A 27,600-nucleotide genomic window follows, 5' to 3' on the forward strand; every position below is an offset into this window, starting at 1 on the left:
GGCTCTGCCAGTCCTCATCAGCACGGACGCGTGCAGCTTGCTTCTCTGGGCTTACCCTCTGCCCCTCCATGCTCTACTCATGTCCCTTTACAGCCCGGGCTCCAGCCCTCAGGGGCGGGGTCACCACCTTCTTCGTTGAGGCCTTGCTTTAGCGCATGTCTTCTGTGTTCAGACTGCACGTCCATGCCTGGCAACTCTTAACCATCCTTAAAAAGAAATTTGATGTCATCTTCATTTGGAAGAGCTTCTTGATGCCCCAGGCAGTTACTTGCTCCTCCTTTCTGCTTTTATATTGTTCATGGCATTTTTTACACCGCATTATGGTGATTTATTTACCTGCCTTCTCTCCCCACTAAACCTTGATCTTAGAGGACAGGGACCGAGGATATGAATCATGTTTGGCACCTTCTGAGTGTTGAATAGATTTCTGTCCAGCGAATAAATAATCTTTTATTTAAATTTATTTTGTTTTTATAAATATTAATTTAATATTATATTTGATATAATATTACATATTAATATAATAAAACATTATTTTATTAGCAATATGTTTAAAAATATTATGGACTATACCCCATTTCTTTGAATTCAGGATTCCATTTATTTCAAGACACACTGTTATTTTACATATTCCTCAGAAGAAAAAAAATGCTTCCAACTGAATGATGATACAATACTTTCTTATCACTTAGAATTTTAATTTTATATTTAGAGAAAGACATCTTTAGACTTGTATGGGCATAGGTTTTTTATAAAAATTGTATATTAAGCTACTATTTCTGTGCCTTTCTATGTCTACAATAACTTTTCATTTTAATACCAAGTCATAGTGTAATCTTTTTGAAAACATTTTAAGTGGCAATTAAACTCAACGTGTGTAGTAGCAACAGGGAACATAACTCAGCTGAAGTGACGAGAGTGTGAGCGGCATTGATCAAGTTTGTGCAGGCACAGGAAATGACAAGTATGTCACAACTGCCACCTACAGCAGTTGTAAACTTGTTAGATGCACGTGATTTCAGAGATGGAGAAATGTGGAAAAATGGTCATCGTTAAAATCAGTGAGATTCCTGTTCTCTGTTTCCTGAGTATCCTTCCTGAACAGAAAAGGACACGCTATGCTAAAAAGCCAGTGCATAACTTCTAGTCCATTGACTCGAGCAAAGTGATTTGCTCTTAGTGACAACACTGGTACCAGAAAGCTTAAACTGGCTAAAAGGCTGCCGAGATACACTGCCACCCAGCTATGGTGGGACTGGCCATGGCCCATCTCAAAACCAGACCTAAGAATTCACGAACGATGTTGCGAGGACGGTAACAAATGGACTCTGGCTGCGCACACGGAACTGTTCTGAGAGACGCACCTGGCCACTCCCTCCAGTGGCCGGTGCTGCTCCTTCCAGTTACTCTTAGCACGTGTCCTTGATGCTTTTTGTTCTTTTCCCAAAGAGTTTCTCAAAGCCTTACAACAGTGAGTGCTTCGTGTATGACAAGCACCTTCCAAGTGTTCTTTGTATTTTAAGTTGTTCATTCCTCAAACCAACCTCATGAAATAGACAGTTATTACCCTAATTTTTCAGATAAGGGAATGCATGCAAAGATAGTTGAAGCCAATTGTGCCTGGGGATAGCTGTCATGCAGTTCTAAGGGGAAGAGCCAGGATCTGAGTGGAGGCATTCCAACTGTCCAGTCTGTACTCAGACTGGGAGCTGTGCTGAGTACTGCATCAAAGTCTCCTTACCGCCCCCACCAGGACCACCAGACTTCAGAAGGTGGAAGCCAACCTATATCACATCTTGATATCTTTTCTCACCCCCCGCCCCCTGCCCCGGGGAACCAGGAAAGGCTTCCTCTGCTCTACAACCTAAGCCTGTTTGTGTTAAGGTCTGCTTTCTGGGGAGTCAGGCTGAATGGTCATCTAAAGGGAAATAGGCTGCTTTTCAAATAGGCACAACTTTTCTTTTTTTTCTTTCTTTCCTCCTTTTTTTTTTTTTTTGCCTGTAAGTCAGGAAAAGCACATATAGTGAGCCAAAAATAATGACACTTGAGGCTAAAAGATAAGACATGAAGACGGACCACTGAGAAACTTCCACAATTTACTTGTACAAGGCTCCAAAGGGGTTAAGTGGTCATCCATACTTGGAACTCTGGTGATTTAGACAGATACTGGTGGTACACTTACGCAGTCGTGGCATGATATTGAGCTGTTGCTTTGAAAACATTTTAATATAATAGGATTTAAATTTTCTTCTTTTCTTTGGATTTTTCAGCTAATATTGGAATTAAATTAAAGCATTAAGTCAACCAGCTTAGTGTAAAGCAAATTATGTCAGGTTCACCATTGAGGGCTTCATTATGGAATATCTATTGACTCAAGCTTATTAACTTGTAAATCCTCTAGTTTTAGATTATGATCTATTGATTATCTGCTTTTATTTGAGTTTTAAATGAATAAACAAAAAGAAATGATCATGGTTTAGCCATTATACCTTAAGAGAAAATGTACTTAAGCCAAGCATACTTAATTAAGAATAAGAACAACTTTTATTTTTTCTGAGAGTTAGAAGTTGTGGTTCCTATTTACATTAAGGCAAATCAAAGATTGATTTTAATCTTGCATAATTGTTTTTGGTCAAAACAGAAAAAAAAGTTTTTCACTAAGGATAGAAAGTGTTGAGAGCCTAGATGCTTTAAGCAGTTAACTTACAAGCAAAAGCCCTGAGTTCAAGATTTCAAGACTTCTGTTACTCATACTAGAAGTCCTTAGGCAAATTATTTACATTTCTGAGTCTTGGTTTCTAACAATGCCTTTCTCAAGGACTTCTGTGAGGATTAAATCAGATGGTCTTTCTAAAAGGGCCTGGTGTATTGTTGATTCTCAAGAAAAGTGCTCTAAATCAGATCCTTGCTAATAGAAGCAACTAAGAAAACATGGGCTTCTGTTGATTTCAAAGGGTAATTGTTTAATTTTATGCTTTGTTTAAAGTTTTATCAAATTAAAGTGCTGAGACTGGTTTATGGTTTGAGGGTCAAATCCACGGTCAAAGATTTATTTAGCATCTACTTTTTTCTGGCATGGTGCTAGGGACGAAAGGCAGTGGAAAGAAGTAAAAAAAATATGCAAATCCTAGATTTCAGGAACTGCCACCCATTAAGGATGGAAGACTTATATTCATGAATCCACTTACAAACATGAAGCCATGTTTTTCATGAAGAAAAACACATGGAAACAAGCACTAAAGAGGTATACACAGGAAGTCATCATGGACTTAAGCATTCCCAAAAGAAAGATTCACAAAGAATTCACTCTGAATAACACTATGTAGGAGGTGTACAGTAAGAGAGAAGCATTGTGACAGTCAGTGCAAGATTTATGCAATTAAAACATATTTAAAATTCATTTAAAAAATCTTACAGTCAAAAAGAATTTACAATTAGCAATTTGACCTTCATATCTGATTCAGAAATCCCGGATGGTGGGTAAAAAGGCAGGAAAATGAAGCATCTTTTCAACACAACTTACTGTGTCGCAAAGGCCACTTTGCAAAAGTTTTATTTACTGTAACCAAGACTCTGGAATCTGGTGATCTGGAGATTTAGAAGAGAGATGAATCCATAATAGTTTTGCTGAATGGAAGGTAGAAAATTGTTGCCTTGCGATTTGGACTACCTTGTACAAGTCGGTAAGGAAGCAAAAAAAGAGCTTTGACTGGTGGCAGAAGTGATTGATAAGAAAAAATAGGGATGCTATTACATAATGAAGCTTAGGAAGCCCATGCGTGAGCCTAGAAGTGTTTCCCCTCCCCCTCCCTTTATTTGACCACCTTGCCACACTAATGAAAGCTGATGGAGGCAAGACCACCTAGAACTCAGATCCTTCAAAAATGAGCTTGGTTGCTTGCATCAACCAAATAATCCCAAATAGTTAGGGAGCTAACAAAGGGAAGTCATAAATGTTACTACTGGTCTCTCGACTTATTGTAGAGAAATAAATTCTATCAATAATACAGTTTTTGTTTTTTATTGTGTCATTATATCAATATTCATTCTCTTCTTTTAGCCCACTCTTGTATTTGTGACATGCTGGAGTGGTTACAGTTACTATTTTGCTCTGGATGATCAAAACTGGATCACAAAATAACTAAAGATTGGAGACATTCTCAAGAGCTCCTAGGCTTGCAGCTGGCCTTCGTAATTCGAAGAGGCTTATCTGGTTTGCCTGGCATGTGGGGACATTTTGAAAGAATATACAGGAAGAAATGAAGGCTGTTAGAGAGCCAAGGGATGGGCTGGCCTTCAAGGAAAACTTCGTCAGCAGTGTGCGAATACTATAAACTCAAAGAATAGTTTTGGAAACTGGGAAAAGATATTGCACATCTGCTGGCTGAGATTTATATTCTCAAGCAATGAGTACTGATCTGTCCAAGATGCGCCAGTGGTTGAACACGACCTTCTGAAATCCTGGGCTGAAGGTCAGTGCACATGCTGATGGGTCCTGGGAGTTAACAGGACACTCAGACTCCTGAAGCCCAGAATCTGATTCTGATTCCTGAACTGTTCCTGAACTAAAATTCTTCTCCTGGTTAACTGCATGGTTTTCTCCTTTCCTCCTAATCTCTGTGCCAGTGTCACCCTCTTGTGAGGCCTTCCTTTTCCTCCCTACATTTAATATTACCTTCCCTGTCCTAACAGCCCAATGTCTCTCCACTCCCACAATTGGTCCATAGAACATTCCTTTGACTGTCCAACACAACACCTGTGATCTCTTATCAGTGATTTTTTTCCATTGCATTATACATTTATATATCAAACATACACACACACGTTTTATATTTAAAAATTTAAAATAAATACTTACAAAATTATCTTATTTACTATCTTTCCCTACAAGAATAAGAGCTTCAAGAAGGAAGGAATTTTGTCTGGTGTCTACGCAGCGCTGTATACCCAGTTGGTATATATTAAGTGCTTGTTGACTGGGAAAGTAAATGAATGAATGAAGTTCTGGATGAGTCGTCAGAAAGGAAAAAGGGGAGGGGGCTTTACAACATGGAGGAACTGGAAGTAGTTATCTCATTTACTTATTTGCTTTTAGCACATAGTGATAAATTATAGTTTATGGTTCCATGCTAAGAGGTTTATATATTATACTACTTGGTTTTAACTATATGATCCTTACAAACATGGATGGCTTTCAAGATTCCTGAAAGAATGAAAAAACATGGTTCAAATATCATGCTAATAATTCATAGATGAATGAAGAATAAGTAAAAGGCCAATTTGGTACTTCTTTCTTTGGGTGCAAGCTCATAACCAGCAACAGTATGAGGTAAAAACACTCAGAGTCCAATTCTCTTTGGCCAGAAGTTGACAAAGAAATTTGAAATTATCAAGGATACCGCTTGGAAAATAGACTGGTATCCAGTATTATTAACAATGTATCTTTCAATAAGTGTTTATTATGCCCCGAGGTACTAGCAAATGACAGTATTAGCTCCTGATTAACCAAATAGTCTATTGATAATTTTATCCATAGATACACTTTTTAAAATTTCTATTTTCATAGTGTAAGTAACATTTATTCACTAGTGCATACTTTATAAATAAGTAATGGTGATATGTGTTCCAGAAGTTATTATTTATAGGAGTGCACATTCTGAAAAGTCTGGAGACAACTGGCTTATGTTAACATTTTTTTTCCACAGCAAAGCTATTATTAAGAAGGAAAACAGCAAAATCATTTTCCTCTATGAAAAATAAAACACAATCCTATCACGAGCTTCTCATGAATAAAGTCTAAAATAAAAATAAGTAACTCACTTTTGTTACTGCCTTGTAATGGACAAAATCCAGGACAACTTTTTGGAAGATAAATGCTTAAAGATAATTTGTTAAAAAAAAAAAAAAGAAAGAAAATCTCATCCCCTTGACTAATTTCCCAGTGGGAAGTGCTGACTATTACTGATAAAAATGATACCGATGGTCATTGCCCAGATGGCACTTTGAAGAATATAGTTGGAGACAAAACCCCTACAAAATGTGGATGTCACAAAGTCCTACTAAACCTCTATTATGCACTTGGGCTATTATAACCCGTTACACTGTTACATTTATTTTATTAGCTCTTTTCACTATTTCTCAGTTTGAAAAATTTGATTTAAATTCTCAGTTAAATGTAAAGACTAGAGTGAAGAAGAACAAGGCAAACAGAAGTGGTTTGGCAAGGTATAAAATATTTACAGAGCCTCTCACTCTGGTGTAACTTACAAGATTGCAAGTAATCAGTTACACTGCAAAAGGTGGGATGCTGGGAGGGAAGCGGGGAACTACGGGGACCCAGGGCACTCCCCATCCCAGGGAAGCGATGTTCAGTTATCATGGTGACTGTCATCTTAACAATTGCACAAGTGCATCATTCACTGTGGGTGACTAGAAACAGATGAAGAGGAGCTGAAAAATGGGAGAATTTTCCTTGTCTCATGTCTCTCTGATAACTAGACAGACTGCAGAGCATGAAAGATGAGGGCTACCCAATTCAAACCAGAGCACGTAGTTACCATCTGGGCATTTTAAAGTAGGACACATGAAATGCTCAGATGTATCCCCCAACAGGGTGCAATAATACAGCAGTAAAAAGAAAACTGCAGTGAACTATGGCCACTTCCACACTTGCAATCATTCTAGTACAGGAAGAGGCAAGGATTTTCTAAAACCCTTTTGCTCATGTTCATCTTAACTGCTCCCACATTTGGTGCAGGAGGCTTCCATGCTTTGGCAATCCTACGTGGTATGTAGCTACACCCAGTAGAGGGCGCTCTCCTCACGGAAAGAAAGGGACAGCATCCCTCTGGACAGAGCACTCTGCTTGGGGGCTCAAAAATGAAAATATTCAGTAGACCACACACACTAAAATAGTCATTTCCTTTCAGAAACATTCACTGCCGAAACAAATATTGACTTTTAAAATGATATATTGGGCTCTCAAAGGTACCCAGTTGAGTAATTTCTTTCAGATGATGCCAGCTGCAGACCCTTAATTTTCTTTTCTTTTTCTTTTTTTTTTTTAAAGATTTTATTTATTCATTTGACAGAGAGAGAGAGAGAGATCACAAGTAGGCAGAGAGGCAGGCAGAGAGAGAGAAGGGGCAGCAGTCTCCCTGCTGAGCAGAGAGCCCGATGTTGGACTCGATCCCAGGACCCTGGGATCATGACCTGAGCTGAAGGCAGAGGCTGAGCCACCCAGGCACCCACAGACCCTTAATTTTCTGAGCAAGAATTACGAAGTTAGTCAAGAATTAGAAAGCAAAGAGCCTCAACACTACATGTTTTTAGATTTTTGAGGATGAGAGTTCAGCATTTCTTATTTGGAAACCTCTATCAGCTTCTATAGATCCTCAAATCACGCAATCTAATAACACTGCTACCTCTACCTTCTGATGTACATTTTGCAATGAGACAGAACATTTTTGATAGGAACAGATGTCAGACATAGAGAATCATATAATCTTTGGCCACAATATGAAAATGAATCAGTTAATATGTTTAATATACATATCTTAATGGGAATTTAACTATGTTGATAGATTTTTATAATCCCTCCCTAAATTCCTTCATATTTGCAAAAATGAGTATTTACAGGATCAAGTAAATTCACAGGCTTCTTATTTGCTGGGTTGCAGCTTGATGAGTAGAGAGGCTACGAAATGCCATCGCTTGTAAAAGGAGGCATCAAAATATCCTAATGAAAGTAGTAATTGCTGGGAGTAATTGAAGACTATCTTTCTGCTTTAAGAAGGAAAGAAACTATGGAAATACAAATGAGAGAATTAACAAGGATATATTTTAGGAAGAAAATTTAGCAAAGTGAATCTTTAAAATTTAAATTTCCATTTAAATTATCTTGCTTCCAGATGAAACTCCAGATACATTTGAGAGGGAATTCCTCCAGATTTTTTCTGCAATTCCCCAGAGATTTTTTTTGGTGGTGGTGGGGGGGTGGTCTCCCTTCATGCATCATTTTTTATTCTACTCCTTGTTAGGAATTTGTATTAGCCAATCTAACCATTCAATTTATCCTGCCTTTTTGGTAATGAATAAATAGCACATACTCCTAATTGGCCACCTGGGGTTCAAGGAGGGGAAATATAGAGTTGATGTCTGAACACCGTAATGTGCTGACAACATATTGACCACACTCTATTTCGCAAGATTTAAAATCAGGCTTCCCTGCCCTATTTACCCCTCCCTACCTTTGCACCACTCCTTGACTGTCTGTGGGACTATAATAATTTTTTTAAAGTGATTTATTTCTAACAGATGTGATCATCCAGCCTCAGGGACCTGGATGTACACTGCCCCAACAACTTTAATTTCTGGATACAATAAGCACATATTCCGTGAATAAATAATTATTGTTCTGCTAAGGAATAAAAGATGCCAAGGATGAGGTATGATGACCAGGTTCTTCTGGGCATAAAGGACAAGTACTTGGATTTTCCTGAGGTGCTGACTATGCTCAACCTAAATGTGCTAATTATTGTATTTCTAGAATGTGGTAGGTCACAAAGGGAGAAAATCAGTCCTGGTTTAATGTGTGCAGCAATATGTAGGAAGCTAATTTTAGGTCTACATTAAGTTTCTTGTAAGTCAGAAGTTGCACATGTTGACATCAGAAAAGATGGCAGCATGGGTCCTGGGAGAGAACATGGCCTCTGAGATAGCAGCAGAAGAGAGGTCCACCCAGCCGTCCCTCCAGCTCCCAAAGCAGGTCTTGTAGCATCTCAAGGGCAGGTGTTGGAGGTGCGCGTTTAGGGTCAGTGCTCTGTGTTTGACTGCTGAGGAGGTGGCCCCAGGCAGTGCCACAAAGCCAATGATGAGGTCACTGGTCTACCTGATGAGGTTTGAGTTGTGACCCAGCACTTGAGGCACCACCCGAACACTGGACTTTAGGTAATATTTTAAATGAGTGTCATTTCCCAAATTGAGCTTTGGAGAAGTCACTTCTAATTTTTCCAACCAAGAGTTTGCCTTTCCTTCTCCCTCTCCAGCTTCTGGACTCTTGGGCCAGCTGCCTTAAGACCGCACTCTGTGGCTAAGATGACTTGGTAAGTAGCATGTGATCTGGGGAAGACTTGTTAGGGAATGAAGAGTAAATGAAAAAAAGGAGAAAAATATTTTTCTTAAAAAATAAAAAATAATTGTCTCTTCAGACAGGACCCTGTGAACACATTGGCACAATGACACCTTGACAAACTGATTCTCTCTCCGTCCACCAGTTTCAGATCATAATAATCAGCATTTCCTGAGTTATCTACTCTGTTCCTGCTGCTCTGTGTGGTGCTGTATCTGATGGAGGCGTGGCTGGGCTTAGTCTCTCCAAGGTCATGGTAGGATGGTGCCAAGCCACCTCCAGTTCGTGTTTGCCTGCCCCCAGACCTATGCTCCTGACCACCTCACTCCACAGCTTTGCTAGGCCTCTGATGAGATTATTTTGAATGAAGCTGCTTTAATGTCACCCCAATAAATGGAGACAGACTAGAAGAATGTCCCCTTCTCTACCTCCCAACAAAGAGACTCACCATCGGATGTTTAAAGCCAGGCTTCTTCCCTGAGAAAATGTCTGCTCCACTTCCCTCGTTCTGTTCCAATTCTACCCACGACTGAAGACAAAGACCTCTCCCAGGTCTTTCCTGAAATTTTCCATCCAAGTGACACTTTAATTCTCTGAATCTTTCATAAGTCATGTCCTAAATTTATATTAGACAGTTAGTCCTACCATGCTATGTGATTTCTTTCACGTGGTTTCTATCATTTGTGGGTTTCAGGGATCTTTGGCTTTTCTATAAAATATCTTGTTTCCTTGAGGTGGATCATTCAAGAAGCAGCAAGAGGAAGAAGAAAGAACAGACTTTAGAAGCAGAGAGACCTGAAAGGGAATCACAGCTTTGCAATGAGCTGTGTGACTGTGGTCAAGTAACTCAACTTCTCTACATTTCTGTTTTCTCACTAATGACCTGTAGATAATCATACTCTACTAAGGACTTATTAAGATGAAATGAGGTGGTATGTGCAATGTGGCTGCAATGTGCTTTCTGGAGAAAATTCTCGCAAATAACAGCTGAGAGATTGGAATCGGGACATATAAATGATTATGCCTCAATGTGATTTATCTGTGAACATAGAGATCTCCTCTTAGGCTCAATATATATGGCATTCTCAAGAAACCAGAAAAAAAATTCTAGAATATGACTGTAGTTTGGGAACAAGAAATAATATGCAAGGTACTTCTTTCTCATTAGACATTTTATCAACGCATTATTCATTTATTCATCATACAGGTGTCTAAAAGTGACATGGTTCTAGGTTCTGGGAATCAGGGAGCATAAGAAGCAAGATCCCTGCCCTCAGGGGGTTTAGATTCAAATTGGAGAGACACATAGTAAATAAGACAAAGGATCAAAAGTGTATACGACTAGATAATGCTAAACATTAATGTGAAAAGTAAAGCAGGGGAGAGGGACAGAAAGTGTGTGGGACAGAGGAGAGGAGTGAAATGATAGGTAGGCCAGGTAAGGCCTCCCCAAGAGTGACAGAAGGTGACTTTTCAATCCAGACCAGAAAGGAAGAAAGCCAGCGATGGGGATGCTTGGCGGAAGAGCTTTCCAGGCAGAAAATGCTCCAGTCAACAGATGACCTACCCTGGCCCTTTGTGTCATGAGGACAGAACAACTGGTCCTCACTGATATTAATGTGTGCATATAAAATAGGGTTTTTGTTTTGTTTTTCTTCCTGTTGTTTTCTTCTTTTTTTCTTCTTTACTTTAAAGGGCAAAATAGACCCTAGACTTGCTCTCTTAGGGGAAATACAGAAGGAAAAAAGTGCTGGAAAAAAACAGGTAAGTTCCCCACAGGAATTAAAAGTAGCTTTCTTTCAAATTATCTATAGATATCTATACCTATATCTATACAGCTAATTATGATAAACTTTTCTTCTGACTCTTCAACATCTTTGAAGGCCATGGTGTAATAGTAAAGCATGAATATTTTTATGATCCACATGGATATATTTTTTAAATGCTAGAGTATTTAAAATGCTAGAGTTTTTGATGGGTCCAAAACCATCTGAAGCTCTCTCAAATCTTAATGGTCTTTACCATACGATGAACCTGAGTAAGTGTCGTCTTAGTCTTGTGCCCCCAATAGCGGGACTGGTTTCTTTGGTAATACCGTGCCAATTGTACGTTTAATATCACTCATCACCATTAAGGAAGACAGAATTACTTAAGAAGGTCAATTTCTATCATTTCCTCTGGAACCGGTTAGCTTTGTCCTCACCTGGGACAAGATGTGTACGTTGGCCCACTAGGACTTGCAAGACTTGTTTAGAGAACCCGGCTGCTGGGACACTCGTGGGAATTAGAATAAAGCACCGGACAGGGCTTTTCTCCCTGGACAAGTTCCAGAGGGGACCGTGCTCTTGACATTACAGAGATAAAGAAGAGTTTTCAAGACACTTTCTATTTCCATACGAGTTCTTTTGTATGCTGGGTTGCCTGCCATTATGTTTATGTAATTCTGACAGTGTTCTTAATGACACACTAACAGATTGTAAAACACGCTGCTGGCATTTACTTGTTTTTTATATTTTTAAAACAATGTCCTTCATGTAACAGTAGTTAAGCGCGGCAGAAGGACATCATTAGAGCCATGGTTAAACTGTAATTTACACCATTAGGAAGGCAGGAGCAATTTTTATTGCCTGGCAATTTTCTTGCTGAAATATTTGGACCATATGGCTCAATTTGTGTAATAACCTTAATTTCTGCACCCTTCAGGTTTGCCTCCGTCTCCTACGGAATGGTAAAATGCGGTTTAGCAGAAAAGGCAACTGTCTATACTTAGAGAGTTGAGATTAATAACATGTCACGTCCTGTTTTTGGTGAAGGAATTCGAACAGCAGCCAGATGGTATCTCTACAAATAACTGTCAGGGGTCTTGATCTAATCAATACAATGTATTAATACATCTCCCTTTGCTGTTTCTCCAGGGGACGGTGCACAACATCTGGAAAGAGTGGGGGGGCCCGCCAAGTAGAAAGCCGATTCTTTTCAGAATCAAACTGAGCCCAATTAATTTTTCATGTATCCTTGATAACTGTTTCATAATGAGCTATGCGTCTTGACGGATTTGGGGTTGGCAGAGCAGGCTGCCCCTGGTTTCTATCCCCATTCAGTCCACTTATAGAAATCAACCCATTAATCAAGCTATCTGGCATAAAACCTGAATCTCAGCTCAGCAAGAGATCAATAACCATCCTAAAAAAAACACAGAACCAGCCACTAATGGGCACAGGTATCCAGCCATGACACTAGTAATTGCTTTAGCAAAAATAAAACTCTGTATCATAATCACCCAATAGGAACTTATATGATAAAATTCATTACTTGTGCCTTGTCAAAAAGTAACATTTACATCCGTTAAAAATATACTGTAATTTTACTATCTAGATATGGCCATTATCTTTCAGAGGTAGACAACGCACCTTTTTGAATGGATTAAAACTCCCTGATTTTGTAATGTGAATATTGAATAATCCAAGTATCACATAAAATGTTTAAAAATGAGTTATTACACTTATTTTAAATTCAGAGTACCTGAGGGGCTCCTTAATACAATCTTTAGCCCAACTGCATATGACACACGGAGAGCTTGCTGGGCTACGGACTCTGATGTGATGTCAAATTGGTCAGATTTCTACACTCTTTGGTTGGCTTAATGGCAAGATTTACAATTCAAATCATAAATTCTTCTCACTTTCCCAGTGGCTTTATCTCAAACCCTTACTGTTTTACCAAATTCAAACCAGTCATTTCACTTCTCAGTTTGCAAATCTCTTTTGGCTCTGCAGGGATTTCTGTGCTCTGATTCCTTCTGAAATAAGAGACCCAGTGACTTTTCTACGGAGAGGAATTCAGGGCAGAGAAGGAGAGATGGAGGAAACCCAGGACACATATTCTGAATTTATGGCCTGTTTGGTAAAACGTTCCTTCGTGGCTCTTAGACAACAGGTGGAAACCTGTTTTGCCCTTATGAGAATCAGATTTTGATTAGAAAAAAAGTCCGGGGAAGGGCTGCTGTTAAGACACTCTTTCACTGGCTGATCATCTGATCAAACCCTGCCAAGATGATAGAAAGTTCTAAGGAATCATCCAGGAACTTGAAGGTGATGTCACATTCATCTCCTCTGACAGCAGGACCAAGAATCATGATGCCGTGTTTGTTCAGTCAGGGGTCTGTGGTTCGGCAGGAGGAGCGCTGGGTTTGGAATCAGGGGTATGAGCAAGGGTCCTCCTGGGTTCTTGGAAGTATTTACAAGTACAAACGCCTAAGCCTGACCAAATAATTGCTAATTATATCATAATTTGTCTCGTTCCTTATTTGCTTCAAGAACACCATGAGTCACAGGGAGAAGAGAGTATTTCCTCTTTCTTTGTATCTGTAGTAGCTTCTGGGGACAATAGGTTCTCAAAAGAGAATTATGTGAATACCTGATTCGTGGAAGGGTCCCACGATATTTCTTGGGTCTTGATCGCCACATTGGATTTTATGTGTCTTGGTCCTCATTTGCAAATAACTCATAATTTCCATACATGCATGAGATTTCAGAGAAGCAAGTAGCACAGATTTTCAATTTTCATTTTGTTTGCTGATGCCCAGTGTGGATAAACAGAAAACACCCTGATAATGGTGTGTTTATAGTGGAGTTGCATGACATCGAGCAAGCGAACTATTCAAACAAATAAATTACGTGACTAAATAAAGTCTGAAAGTTGGGATCCACACTACGTGGCATTCATAATTTTCAACTTTATCAAAATATTTAATTGATTATCAAATGCCATTATCAAAATATTTAATTTATTATAAACCTAAGCCCTCTGTGGCAAAGACAGAAGATAGTTGCTGTTCTGGGGCCTCCTGGGTCATAGACATGATCAACAATGCCAGCAGTTCGAGCTTAGTTAACACCCGGCTACGGCACTAACAAGATGTTTCACCTTAAAAATTATATCGAGATAAAAAGATTCATTTGCAAACCCATCACATATGTATTCACAGGTGGTGGGTGTGGGTCATTGCATTTGGATTAAAAAGCAAATGTCTCTCTCTACATGAGAGGTCACTAGCTGGTATAAGGCAAAATCTTTTCACTGTTCGGCATAATTAAAATATTCCAACAGTGGTTTCAGTAATTTAAAAATCACAGTATTGTTGTAATATTTTTCTAGGCTTCAGGAGCTCACAATTGTTTGGCCCAATCAAATCTGGGAACACTAGAGAAGTTATCACCCATCAAGGTAATTACTTTCAAGTTGAAATAATTACTCTATCAATGTTAATGGTCTTTCAACTTCAATAAAGCACTCACCTGCCGATAATCACAGCTAACCTCTTGCTCTAATGCAATTCCCTCTCTATTTAGTAGGTTATATTACAGCCGTTACAGTGGTCACTTGTCCTGAACAGCTGCTGAATTTCACTTTGATCGGCTGTGAACCATAAAAAAATTGGTCATCTGTGTATGATTTCCCCCTCACCCATAAGCCCTTGCAGAGCTCAGGATATGATCTCTTGGCTGTAATAGGGTACTTCGGGGGCAGCCATCTTGTCTCAGGTAGTGGCTACTTTCCACTTGTGACAAGAGCACAGTAGTTCAATTAACTTCTGCCCTTCACTGCCATTTACAGCTTGCTGTCTCTGCTAACTGGCATATAGCCTGAATTTATGGTCCGGGCCTGTTACCGTGTGGACAAGTTCGTTTTATTTTCATATATGTATTTAACAAGGGTCTGTGGCATTCTTAGTTGCCTTTACAATTCAGTTAAAGACAAAACAACAACATACTGGAATGAAAGGGCAAGTAGCTTCCTCACCAACCGCCCCTCATATACTGATAGCCCGCCCTCTGGCACAGGTAAAGCGGGCTGATGTTAGTTTGTAGAATCTGTGTGCCTTGTGAAGTGTGTATGTGTGTGTGTGTGTCTATCTGTCTGTGTGTTATCAAGAGACCTCATGTTTTGCTGATAGGATCTCGGATGAGCAGGGTCCACTGAGCATCACGGTGGGTAAACAGAACTGCATCTAGAGAGGTAACGGCCTGATGAGGACTCTTAAAGGGGAAAGACTGAGATGTTATGGCAGAAGAGGAAATGGGTCAGTGCTAAACCTTAGGGACACAAAAAACATGATCCTGCTCCAGCTAACTTAGAAAAGAAATAGAGCCCAATCCAATACTTGGGACATTACCTGGAAATGAAATGTGTGGTATCAAGAAGCACTTAAATTGACAAGCTCTGAATTTTGTTGCAAGGCGAGGAATGCTTAAAATATATAAAACATAAGGTATTTCATTCATGACCAAACTAGTATTGTTGCTTTGTATGCAAATCAAAACTTTTTCTACTTTTTCTACTTTTGTTCATTTCTTCCAGCTTCTGTTAGTCCAAATAGGAGGACTTCTGAAGTTTTACATCCTATTTACATTGCCATGTAGAGTTTCTAAAGTACTTTGTGTATGCCTTAATTTACTTAGCGCTTGCAATAGCCTTGTGAGTTAAGTAACATTTATTTCAGATTTGACGATTAAAGAGGAGGACGGATCTATTTCACATTAAGAACATGATCATGATTTGAGGAGGAACAACTTTTGTGAAGAACCTAACATGGTCTGCAAGCAGAAGGATTCAAGAAATACTTTAGAAGTAGAATCAGTCGGATTTCGTGAAAACTGGATATGGAACTGAGGAAAGGGAAGGACTCAAAGATTATCTGGCTTGAGTAACCAGAAAGATGATGGATCCTTTTAGTTATGGAACAGGAGGTATTAGGGAATAATAAGTAAAACTTAGAGAAAACCAGTGATAAGTAACTACTGGAACTGCCAGACAGACCTCTGCAGAACTTCCAGAAAGAAAGAATCAACCTCATACCTTCCAGCCAACCTTCCTCTGAAGATCTATATAAGACAACTTAGAGAAGAGAAGATCCAGGTTCTCGAAGAGAATTTGGTAGAGAAACTTGGCCAGGTTATTCCCCTACTACTTGGGGAGAAGAAATGCGGATACAGCATGCCCCTCTCTCAAGACACAGGAGGATATCCAAGAGAACAACTTGAAGGAATTGAGGGCATCTGCAAGAAAAGTGAGATAGACAATCTACTCTTTTCGTGAAGATTGTAACTGAGCTGAAGTGACTCGGGGTAATTCTGATGCAGCCACGAGTGTGAAGAAGCATCTTCTTAGATTCCTGTGTGATCCCAAGATTTGGGGATCATGGCTCAGCACAGAAGCTGCTTCCTGCTTCTTATTCAACGAATTCTGAAGTTGTGAAGCTGGCTGGGTCTCTCTTAGCATGGAGGTAAAATACAGAAGATAGGGCTGAACAATCTGGTACTTCCTTTATTTTGTAGAATGAGTTTTCCCCAGGCTTGGAGGATGTCAAGAAAAGAATGAGTTTTTCAGTGTGATATGACCTAGTATCCGCTGACTGCTCAGGAGGTAAGACCGCAGATGTAAAAGAGGCTGTGGGGTGAAGCTCTGGGGGCAGTAATGGTGCCAGAAACTAGCCAGAGAGTGCGTTGCCTGCTTCAGGGAATGTGAAACACGGAGTTTCCCCATGCAGGATCTCCATATAACCTCACAGGAAGCACTGGCAGATGGAGAGGAACTAGATTCATGATTAAGGCTCTGCTCTTTTTGTCCAGTTTTCTCTTTTCTCCCACTGTCCTGGGGACATCAACAAGAAGTGGGGAACTAAAAAGGAGGGAAGAAAATAAACAAAATAAAAATATCCTTTCTTTTCTATGGTAGATCTCTTAACACAAGTCAGGCTTTAGACTAGTTTTTTTTTTTTTTTTAAACACTTGAAATGCATCCTGATTACCAGAACCGGGCTGGTACTTGTCACTGAATGTGGCTGGAAAACCACAGGACCTGTCCTGGAAATTAGTGATGATTGAGCAAGGGAGTCCTGGAGGAAGCTTGTTGGAATAAAGTGGTTTGAGAAAAACAAAGCTCTCTCTAAGAAGTACTTATATGAAGTTCACGAAGACTTACGTGGTTTGTGTCTCGAGTAATACTGAGCGCAAAACGGATCCCTGATATAGATCTTTGATTGGTACCATCTTATTAGAAAAATGGGATAAAGGTAATGCAAGGCTAATGAATGAAAAGTTAATGTCAGACCCGACATCATTACAATACAACAACATGAATCGCACCAATAAGTGGTCATCGTTTTTGCGACACTTACCCTTCTCTATTTTGTAATCTTACATAAATAATGAGTAACATAGGGGCACCTGGGTGGCTCAGTGGGTTAAGCCTCTGCCTTCGGCTCAGGTCATGATCCCAGGGTCCTGGGATCGAGCCTCACATCGGGCTCTCTGCTCAGTGGGGAGCCTGCTTCCTCCTCTCTCTCTGCCTGCCTCTCTGCCTACTTGTGATCTCTGTCTGTCAAATAAATAAATAAAATCTTAAAAAAAAATAAAAAGAATGAGTAACATAGTTACATTATAAAATGTGAAAATCTCAGCTAATAGAACTGATATAAAAAGTACAGTAATTGTTCTTATCACCAAATCTTTCTTCATTTTGGAAAGATAGTCACCACCAAAGGAGTCCTTATAGATATGTAGATCTCCTAGTGCATTTCTACTGTCTTATAAATAAGGGGAGAAAAGGCCAAGAGCCATCAAATTTTAAGAGCTAAAATTAATTAAGAACATACGTAAAGAGTAAAAATAGTTGACATTATGTTAAACCCAAATAAAAATAGGATTAAAAACAAATGAATCACGAGGTACTCACAAACTCTCCACGATGTGGCAAGTCGGAAACATCTCATGTCCCTCCACATATCTACTTAGTGGTAAAGAGATCTGAGACAACCACAAGAGAAAATTTTGAATACGTCTTCCTTGACTTTGGGCAAGGGAGTTTGGCAACTAAAATCTAGGAAGTAGAGTTTGTAATTCTGGATTTTATTTCCAGATTGGAAGCCAACTTTTAGTGACCCATATAATTTGCTTACCCCCTCAGCACCGTATGCTTGATTCTACCCAGAAAGTGAAGTACCATCTATCTTTCAGGGTACTGGGCAAATGTATGATCTGGGCTTGATGTTTCATAGCCCTGTGGGATAAGCAGGGGTATACTGAGAGCACAGACTAACAGGTAAACCACCTTTGCCTTTAAATCCCAAGTTATTTCTGCCAGTGCGATGGCAGGTGCCAGTGAGAAAAAGCAAACAAATCTGAATGGTGGCAGCAGTATCGCCAACCTCGCCAGGAGTGTTCCCTGTAAATACCACCATGGAACTTTTGCATGCCAAGCAAGGCTAAATACAGTTTCTCTCTTGACACTGCACAATTCATCACAGAGCTAATTGGGAAGGGAATTTAAGGACTTCTACTTAAATCTTGTTTTCAGTAGTGGGGAGTACTGGTCTGAAGAGACCCTAGGAATCTAAACGTCTCTCTCTTCCCCTTAGAAGAACCTACTTGGGACCCAAGGGATGTGAAACTTTTCATGAGATTGGGAGAGAAGCTGGTGATACATTAAAACCCACACTCTTTCCATTTCTCCTCTCCTGCTGCCTCTACTGCTGCTGCTGCTGCTCCTGCCAACACATATGCTCTCCACCCCATGGAGGGCCCCCATTGCCATTTCTCCATCCATTGCCACCATCAAGAGGATTCATGCATCCATTGCACCTGTTTTATGTGGCTCTCCCAGCAACGTCCACCTGTCCATAAACAACTCTGGGGGGACGTTGGGACAAGCCAGTGATGGCACTACATCATGGGCAATTTATTGGTGGCCCCTCATGCAGAGCTAGGATACCAATAAACAAGAGACTCAATGAGACTATTTAGTGATACCTCTTGCAAGTCTGTGGATTAAACTGTAATCCTTCAATTGTGGGGATGGATCCTGTGCCTTGCCAATTAAAAATGTAGTTCCGTTGCTCTGGAGAATGCTAGCCAGAGTGGTCAGTGAAACAAAAGCTTGAAATATTTCGGAGGGCAGGCACAGACAGGGAAGAAGACAGTAAAGATGTTTAACTAGTATAGGAATTAGAGAAAAACTAAGTAGAGCCAGGAAGACACTCAGAGCGATTTGAAAGGGAATCATTAGTACATGAGCAGCAGAAACCCAGAAGCAAAGAAACTTAGAAATCTGAAATGCCCAGAAGTAATAAAGTGTGCCTCAGACTTGATTACTCAACTTCCCTTTCAGTCTCTGCTCTGCCCAAGGGTCCAGTCTCGTGGTAGCCTTCAACAATACAGCTGACTGTAGTATTGAGTATTGGCATACTGAATATAGTGCTCAATGACCATTTGCCAAATTGGATTGAATTGTCAATAATCTGTTCTTGACCCTGAAGGTTCATTGCACTGGTTTAAAGAAGTCATGCTCTTCTGAACAGGAAGGGATGGGTTTAAGTGACAGGAGGAAGGATTTGGATAGGATTAAAAATAAAATTCTTCTCTGATTGTAAGGAATTGGAATTACATGGTAGAACCCCCTTCTTTAAATATCTTTATTTATTATTATTATTATTATTATTTTTAATGCTCAAACACATTCTCTTGGGATGTAGGAATGTCTGAAGCTCAAAGACTATAGTTTATTTTTCTGATTCTTTCTTTCAAAGATGTCAGCCCATAAAGAGTCACAGTGGTGTCCTGCCCTGGAAATCTGGCTTGCTAATCACAATGTCTGAACACTGGTCCGACTGGTCTATGGGAGATGTCCTTGATTGCTTAACAAGCTCTAATTGGGCTTTTCCTAACGACCCTAATGAAATCTTTTCTCAGGATTCTCAGGGCCAGAGATCCAGATCGGGGGGGGGGGGGTTTATTCTGAACACACACACACAGATGCAAACATTGTAAAATAGGGTGGAAATAGTACTGTTTGCTGATCATTCTGGCTATCCTCTTTAGCATTGCGCAAGGATTACTCTTTGGAAAATGGAAGAGCATAGCAACACTGGGCTGCCAGGTAGGGGCTGTGTTGGGCCCATGGATAAAGGTGCTTAAAGATGCTTAAAGCTTGGAGCAATAGGCCTTCCTCTCTTTTAGGAACTTTTCAGAGGGATAAAAACAGAACCTGGCAGATTTAATACAAGACAGAGTTCATTGTATACTTTAAATCTTGTGTTGTGAGATGAAACTAGCTATGAAAGAATGATGTAGAGGGTATTCCATAAGAGAATTCCAGTAGAATTGTTTTAGGAAATTAAATGTTTAGGCTCAGGCCTCTAAAAGCCATATTTTAAAATCAGAGGTTTAATTATTGCAATTTAGTGCCTTTAATAAAAATATATTTAAGTTAAAGCGTATCATTCAGAAAGCTGTCAAGAGCTTTTTAGTATTTTACTTTAATTTTTAGGATGTTGCTTTCAGGTAGAAGTTTAGAACACGAAGTCCAACAATGTGGTATGAAGTCATAGATTTCTCCATGGATCACATATCAACTAAAAAAGATCTGCACTTAAGAACACTGCTTCTAATGCTTATAGTAAAGGCTCTAGGAAGATGTAAGTGAAAGATAGTTAAATATAACATAAAAAATAAAGTATCAGTTCTGAATTCTAAATAAAATGAAGACAAATACTATCTCTTTAATTCACAGGCTGCTTATTTTTTAGTCATATGAAGAAAATTGAACATAAGGAGAGGGAGAAGATACTATACTTTAAACTATTCATTTATAACTGTTTCTTTCAGAGTTTTATTACAATATGTTTTCTCAGTACTATTTAGATATTTTGATAAAGCTGATACTCTATAAGATAACCTTCAGGTATATTTGGGTGCCTAGACTGGGAACACAGGAGCAGGGTCTGCTTTTTGAAAAATGCTTTATTCTGTCTATTTTTAAGGTTTTGCCACATCTTAAAAATCGCATGTATTTAACTGCTAAGACCACAAGTTTCATCTTTTCCATGAAGACTCTTCAGTTTGAGAGTTTTCTGCTGACCTCTCAGAGCATTTTTTGACTAATTCTTGGTAGTTGATATTCTCTCCTATATTGTGGTTTACGGCTTGGTGGGTGGTGGGCAGAGTTTGGGACCTGAATCACCATGTGGTGGATATTATAGCCTATCATGCACTACTTCTCTGACTTTTTTCTCATGTTCAATTCTCATCTCTGCTGTATGATAAAAAAGAAAGCTCCCCGATAAAAGAACCATCCTATTTCCCTATTTCCCATAGAACATCAGCACATACCAGGTGGAAAGAAAGCTCTCAGAAGATGCTAGTGAACTCAATTAAATTATTTTATGGGTGAGATGATCAACCCAAGAAAATAAGTTATGGTGCATGTGATATCTATACCTATATCTATATCTGTATCTATATCTATATCTATATCATCCAGATAGATCTAGAAATTTTAACTTTTTTTCTCAAAGAGCCAATCATATCATATCTATCTATATCTATATCTGCTCTGAATCTGTATCTATATATGTGTCTGTACCAAATCTGTATCTGCATCTATATCCGTATCTGTCTAATTTTATCTATGTTTCATCCCCCTGAGAGATACAGAGACATATTTAGTATCCCCATTTAATGGATCACACAAAGAGAGGTTCGCTTATTTGCTTGAGGTAATACAAATTAATCGTGGCCTGGAAACTGGTCTCCAGTGTCCCTTATACTCAGTTCCATCTCTTCCCTGTGACTACACTGCTCTTTTTCACATGTGAAAGATTTTAGTGTATTTAAGTTCTAACTGAAAAAAAAAAAAAAAGATAAGCTGGATAAAGAATAAATTTCAACATATTAACCAGATACTTCAAGCATCTGTTACTCTCTTTTCCTAAGTTCTTACCGTCACGGTGAAAGCATGCACAGTAGAGACGTTCAATGTTGGATCATCGGGTCTTTCTTGGTAGACCACATGGTATTGGGAGATTATGCCGTTGGGAGAGTCTGGCTTCGTCCAGTTCAGCAGAACCGAATAAGCACTGGTGGCTTGTGCCCAAGGTGCTGGCAGATACTGAGGTGGGGCTTCCAGGGTCCGTGCTGATGACCACAGACTCTCCACCGACCCCCTGGAGTTGTGGGCTCTGACTCGGTATTCGTAGAGCGTGAAAGGCATCAGAGTATCCGAAGCATCGGTGAATTCAAGGGCTCCTTCTGCCCAGACAAACAAAAGGGACTCGTCTTCAATGCCAGCAGGACGTCTGAAAGGAGACCAGGAAGGCAATCAGGGACAGCTGTACACTTCAAAGGAAGGTTTGCACATAGAGGAAGAAATTGCTTTTCAGAAGAATTTATCCATTCAACTGCTCCTTTCCGGTGTCATAATGAAGACCAGAAGGAAGAGGGCACAAGAGACCTGAGTCAATATCATTTTTTAAGAGCGTTTTTTAAAATATATATTTGGCTAATCATAAAGAATGTATATATTTCCTAGAAAACATGGAAAACACAGAAGAAATAAAGACATTCAAACTGTGCAGCACCATCCATAATTACATTTTATTGTATTGCCTTAGAAATTTTTCCTTAAAAACACCTGCCTATGCCGTATATAGAAACACATACATTATTTAGAAACTTAAAAAAATCAGAAGCATAGATGTAAGCACTATTAAGACATTTAAAAAATATTTCTGGGGGCACCTGGGTGGCTCAGTGGGTTAAAGCTTCTGCCTTTGGCTCAGGTCATGATCTCAGGGTCTTGGGATCGAGCCCCACATCGGGCTCTCTGCTCAGCGGAGAGCCTGCTTCCTTCTCCCTCTCCGCCTGCCTCTCTGCCTACTTGTGATCTCTGTCTGTCAAATAAATAAATAGATTTAAAAAAATATTTCTGGATCTTTGTGTGTTTATATGTATGTGAAGTGTATGCATGTGCACATGAATTATATTGCACAATTTTATTTTTTGCACATCTGGAAATCACACTATATAGAATTACTGAAAGTTGACATTATTGGGAATTCGTACCCTTCTGTAGTAGCTGGACTGCAGTAAGTATTCCGATTGTTTCGTCTCCCTGTACCCACGTCTATTGCTAATGTCTCCTAAACTCACTCTGAACTTGGCCGTATGACTCTCATTGGTCAATATGACACTAGCAAACATGACGAATGCAGAGACCTGAAAAGTGTTTACACATTGAGGGCGACCCTCTTACTGCTCCTAGAACAACAAGATCTTTGTGTGAAAAAAACCCTGGCTAGCATCGTGAAGGAAGAAGAATGATGAAGAGAAGCCCATGGTTCTAATTCTTTTACCTTGCACAATATTATTTTGCATCTGCTTCTAGGATATTTAAAAAATGTTTTGAATTCACATCTTGCCTGTCATGCATCTTCTCTTCATCTGAATTTTCTCTTCTTTAATTAAGCCATTACCCTTCAAAGTAAGGGCCGTTCTTTCTTGTGTTCATCAACAAACCTTTACTGAGCAAACCTTTACTGGTTATTCTATGCTTAAACTATAATATACACCACACTTTATACCAGGAGCAGAAGTACGCATTCTTTCTCTAAAGGAATTCAAGGATGAGTCGAGAAGATAAAGCTACATGCAAATTAATGAAAATAACATGATAAATTATATCACACGAATTTGCTCTAGAAGATCTTTAAAGGGCAAAAATCAAATTCCTTTTAGATGTCTTCTCCAAGACCTAATAAAATTTACATTACGCTCAAAAAATCCTCAGAAGCCTGAGGAAGGGATTCTTCAGTCCCATCTGTAGATTTGACTGATATAAAAACTAAGGCCCATGCATACTATTTGATACTCAATATATAGAACATAAAACATCTAAGCAAGAGAAATGGATTTCTCAGTTGTTAGTATAGCTCCAATATCTGATGTTTCATTTGGAACAGTTATTTGCTCACCTGGATATAAAATCATGATAAAACAACAACAACAGCAACAACAACAAAAATCCCACAAATAAAAAAATTAAAAAAAAAAATCTGGTTAGCTGCAGACCTAATCAGAAGGGAAAGCTCTTGAGGAATCATGGTTGGTCTATTTCTGTATTCCCAGACTCTGAGCCCTGTAGATTCTGTAATTTTTTTTTTTTTTTGAAGAAGTGGCCAAAAGACATGTAATTCCATGACTTCTCTGCATTTTTGCCTCATCTCTATTAACTCTTTTTACCTACCAGGGTAGTATTCCAGGTTGGGGAAGAATGTACCCAAGAGATGACCCTCTCCTCTCCTACTCAGCTTCTGCTCTGTAGTTGAGAGAGACTGATGGATAAGGCAGTATTTTCCAGGCCGTTAGGAGTATTTAATGAACATGCTCTTCAGATGCCAGGATAGTCACATGCTGCCATATCAGATTAGCCATCAAAATGGAAAGGGTTATTAAGGCAAAGTAAATGACAGTACCTCTCACAAAAAGGCAGGATATTTAAAATCTCTGGCTTTGGGAATTTGATGATCCTCAAGTTGATAAATCACAATGACCTAAGCATGAGCAATGACAAGCCTCCCGCTGGAGACCATAGAGGCTTCCTAGATACCTCTCAGTGACCTGCAATTAAGTTTCGGCAACCCACCTCATTATTCCTCGCTACCACGCGAGGGCCAGATTCTGCACTCAGTGTCGGTTTGCAGGGTTTGGCCTTTGTACTTGCTGCAGATACTAGGTACCAGGTGTGTCATTGGGAGGGATCCATTCTAATGAGGACCACAGGGCTCACAGCCAAGGACTCCTCTCTGAGTTTTTAAAAGGTGTTTGCAAGGAACATAATACAGCAAACAAACATAAACTTCTATGGGGAAATAAAATTGTCTGTTTTGTCTGGCTTCAACCTTTCTATGACAATTCAATTAATTTTTATTGAACTCTCATGAATTTCCACATTGAGGGCTAGCTGTGGTTGTGACATTCTTTTAAAAATTGCCTGAAAGCATGAATTTTAAAAAATCTGTGCTATGTGAAAGATTAAATATTATGTAAGCTTCAAGTTTATCTACCAAAACAATTAAAAGATGTAACCTGGTTAAGTACTTCTTGTTACTATTGAATACTCAATAAAGTAACATTATATTGAGGTAAATACTCCATCTATGGTATTAAAGAATAGAATCTCTTCAGGTCTGGATGAACTTTGAACAGAAGAAGTTAAGTAGATGGCAATTATTCTCAATTTATTTAAGATTTAGGCTTCAACTGTTCATTTAACTGGAAGTGTTTCCTCCTGAACCTTCTGCGTTTAGGGAAATCACATTTTCAGTTCTCTCTGAATAGCCAAATGGTTATTCTATGCTTAAACTCACTTGGGAGATATTTCAATAATGAACGCTCTTTTCCGACTAGAATTAATTTAAGGCTGCTTAACACTAAGAAAAAAACAAAAATAAGTATTAAAATTAGGAACCATCTATTTTAAAAGATTCACACTTACGTTTTCTTACTGTAGTACAATCTTAAAAATAAAAAAACAAAACTCCTTATTCCTGTATTTCTGCAACAATTCTTAGCACTTGTCTTCAGAAACAACCAAAGCAAAATCCTGTAACTCAGTTCATTTCCCATAGCAATTTCAGATTATGAAAGTGCCACTCTCAATTTATGAAGAATAATTAAGAATACTAATTTAAATATAAAACCCAAAACACCTAAGTTGTAGGTCTAGGCCTACAACCACTTGAATAGATGATAGTGGGCAAAACTCACATGTACACTCAGTTTCCATTTCACTTTGTGAACTGGAGTTAATAACCTTATAGTGTATGATGTCCTAGCATTTTGGTAAGAATTATATCAAATTATGCACATGGAAATCCACTAGGTTAAACATAACAAATGATATAAATGAAGTTATCATAGAAATGGTGTCCAAAGCTGCTTTTGGGAAGACAAATCCAGCAGTCACGTGAAGGCTGCATTGAATGGGAACAGGTATGTCACATGGTGATTGAATGCCAACAGGTAGTCACACAGTGAAGAGGTCATCTCAACAGACCCCATGAGAATAAAGATAGATCCTGAACTACAATTGATGGTAGAGGAAATGGGAACACAGGTGATTTACCAAATACCATTGAAGGTTGAATCATCCGGCTTCGTGGAGTGAGTAGATACTCTGGTGTTGGGGGATGAGATGTTAAAGATCATTTAAAAGTGTTAAGACGTAATCCCACTTAGAATGGTAGTGATTTGCCACCCAACTGGCCTGTGCTTACTCTTCCAGCTTCCTGTTCCAAATTTCTATTCCATTTGATATTCCAGTCATAATCAAATGCTTGTCTACAGTTCCCTTCTATTCCATGATGGTTCATGCTTCCACGGCTCTGCTATGTCAGTCTGGTTCTACAATTCCTTGTCACACACTTTTTTTCATTCTCCCCCTTCTATAGGTTAACTCCAATTCATCTTTTAAGCTCCACCACAGTCACTTTCTCCAGGAAGTCTTCTCCTTGCTTCTCTCTCAGATAGAATTATCATGTTCTCTTTTGTGCTAAGTCTTTTTTCAGCTGATTCACTTGTAACAACGATAATGTATTTTCTTTCTTTTCTATCTCCTATACCATACTGCAAGCTCCTTGAAGGTGAAGACTCTTATTTATTTGTGTATTCTCAGCCCCTAGGGAAGCATGACATACTATAATAAGCAGTAATTATTTTGTAAGCAATGACTGGGTTATGTCCATCATCCATCACCCATGGTTGACAAGGAGAGACCAAAATTCTCTGAAACCCGGTTAACTAGAAAAAATGTGCCCATTATTAATTTGTTGTTTCTGAGCAATAACCCTTTCCTTCAATAATGGTTTTATGATGGTGGACCTGGGACTCTGCAATGGCATTTCTGCTTTCTTGGTTGAGTCTATGTTGAGCTCTGCCAATAGGGGGCGCCACAGGGAGCTCAGAAGACTGAAACGGAAAAAGTAACTGGCTCCTTATTCTTTGCTTCCTGTTTGCTTGCTGATTATGTGAGCATCTCTCCAGCCAGGATTTTTCACCCTGAAAGTAATAAATCCTTCCTCCTTATGAGAAGTTTGAATATAAAATTTTAACAACACTTGGAAAAACTAGCTTTATCTCCTGCCTTCTTCCCAGACCTGAATCAGTTGGAAGCTGACTCCTCCTCAAGTGTCTGCATGGGGCTGGGGGTGGGAGTGGGAGCTCTCCTCTCTAGTTACTAAGTTTTTAAGAATTCTAGCTGTCTCAGTCCCAAGGGTAGTACGTGTTTCCTGCAGTTGTCACCCGCATGATATCTTAGAGCTCACTTTTTATCCCTCCAGTTACCTAGTTAACAAATTTACAACTACTTAACAATTCTGTATGTTAAACTCAGTTCAAATAACCATTGTGGTTTCTGTTTCCCAATCAGAACTTGCCACAGGGAGTGATGATGGTGTTTACAGAAAGAGAGAAATAGGAAAATCATAAACAGGGTGAGGATTGATTTGCATCTGGACTAACAATTTATTATTTTGTCTTTATCATGCCATATGATATGTTTGTTGTGAAAAGTAATTAGAAAATACGGATGAGCAAAAACACAAGTACAGGCAGTCCTCAACTTACGACGGCTTGACT

At 39.1% G+C, this 27,600-nt stretch overlaps 1 protein-coding gene across 1 annotated transcript in view; it reads right to left on the reverse strand.

The window, feature by feature from the left end:
- Positions 1 to 27,600, reverse strand: part of USH2A (usherin) — a gene marked incomplete at its 5' end in the record, with an annotated part of 618,561 nt that overhangs the window by 68,243 nt on the left and 522,718 nt on the right. The window contains one exon of the mRNA XM_082703057.1: positions 21,908 to 22,262. Within this exon, the coding sequence (XP_082559183.1) occupies positions 21,908 to 22,262 (355 nt within the window). The remainder of the gene's footprint in view (positions 1 to 21,907; positions 22,263 to 27,600) is intronic.

Source organism: Mustela nivalis (genome assembly GCF_964662115.1).
Source record: "Mustela nivalis genome assembly, chromosome: 16".
Lineage (NCBI taxonomy): Eukaryota > Metazoa > Chordata > Mammalia > Carnivora > Mustelidae > Mustela > Mustela nivalis.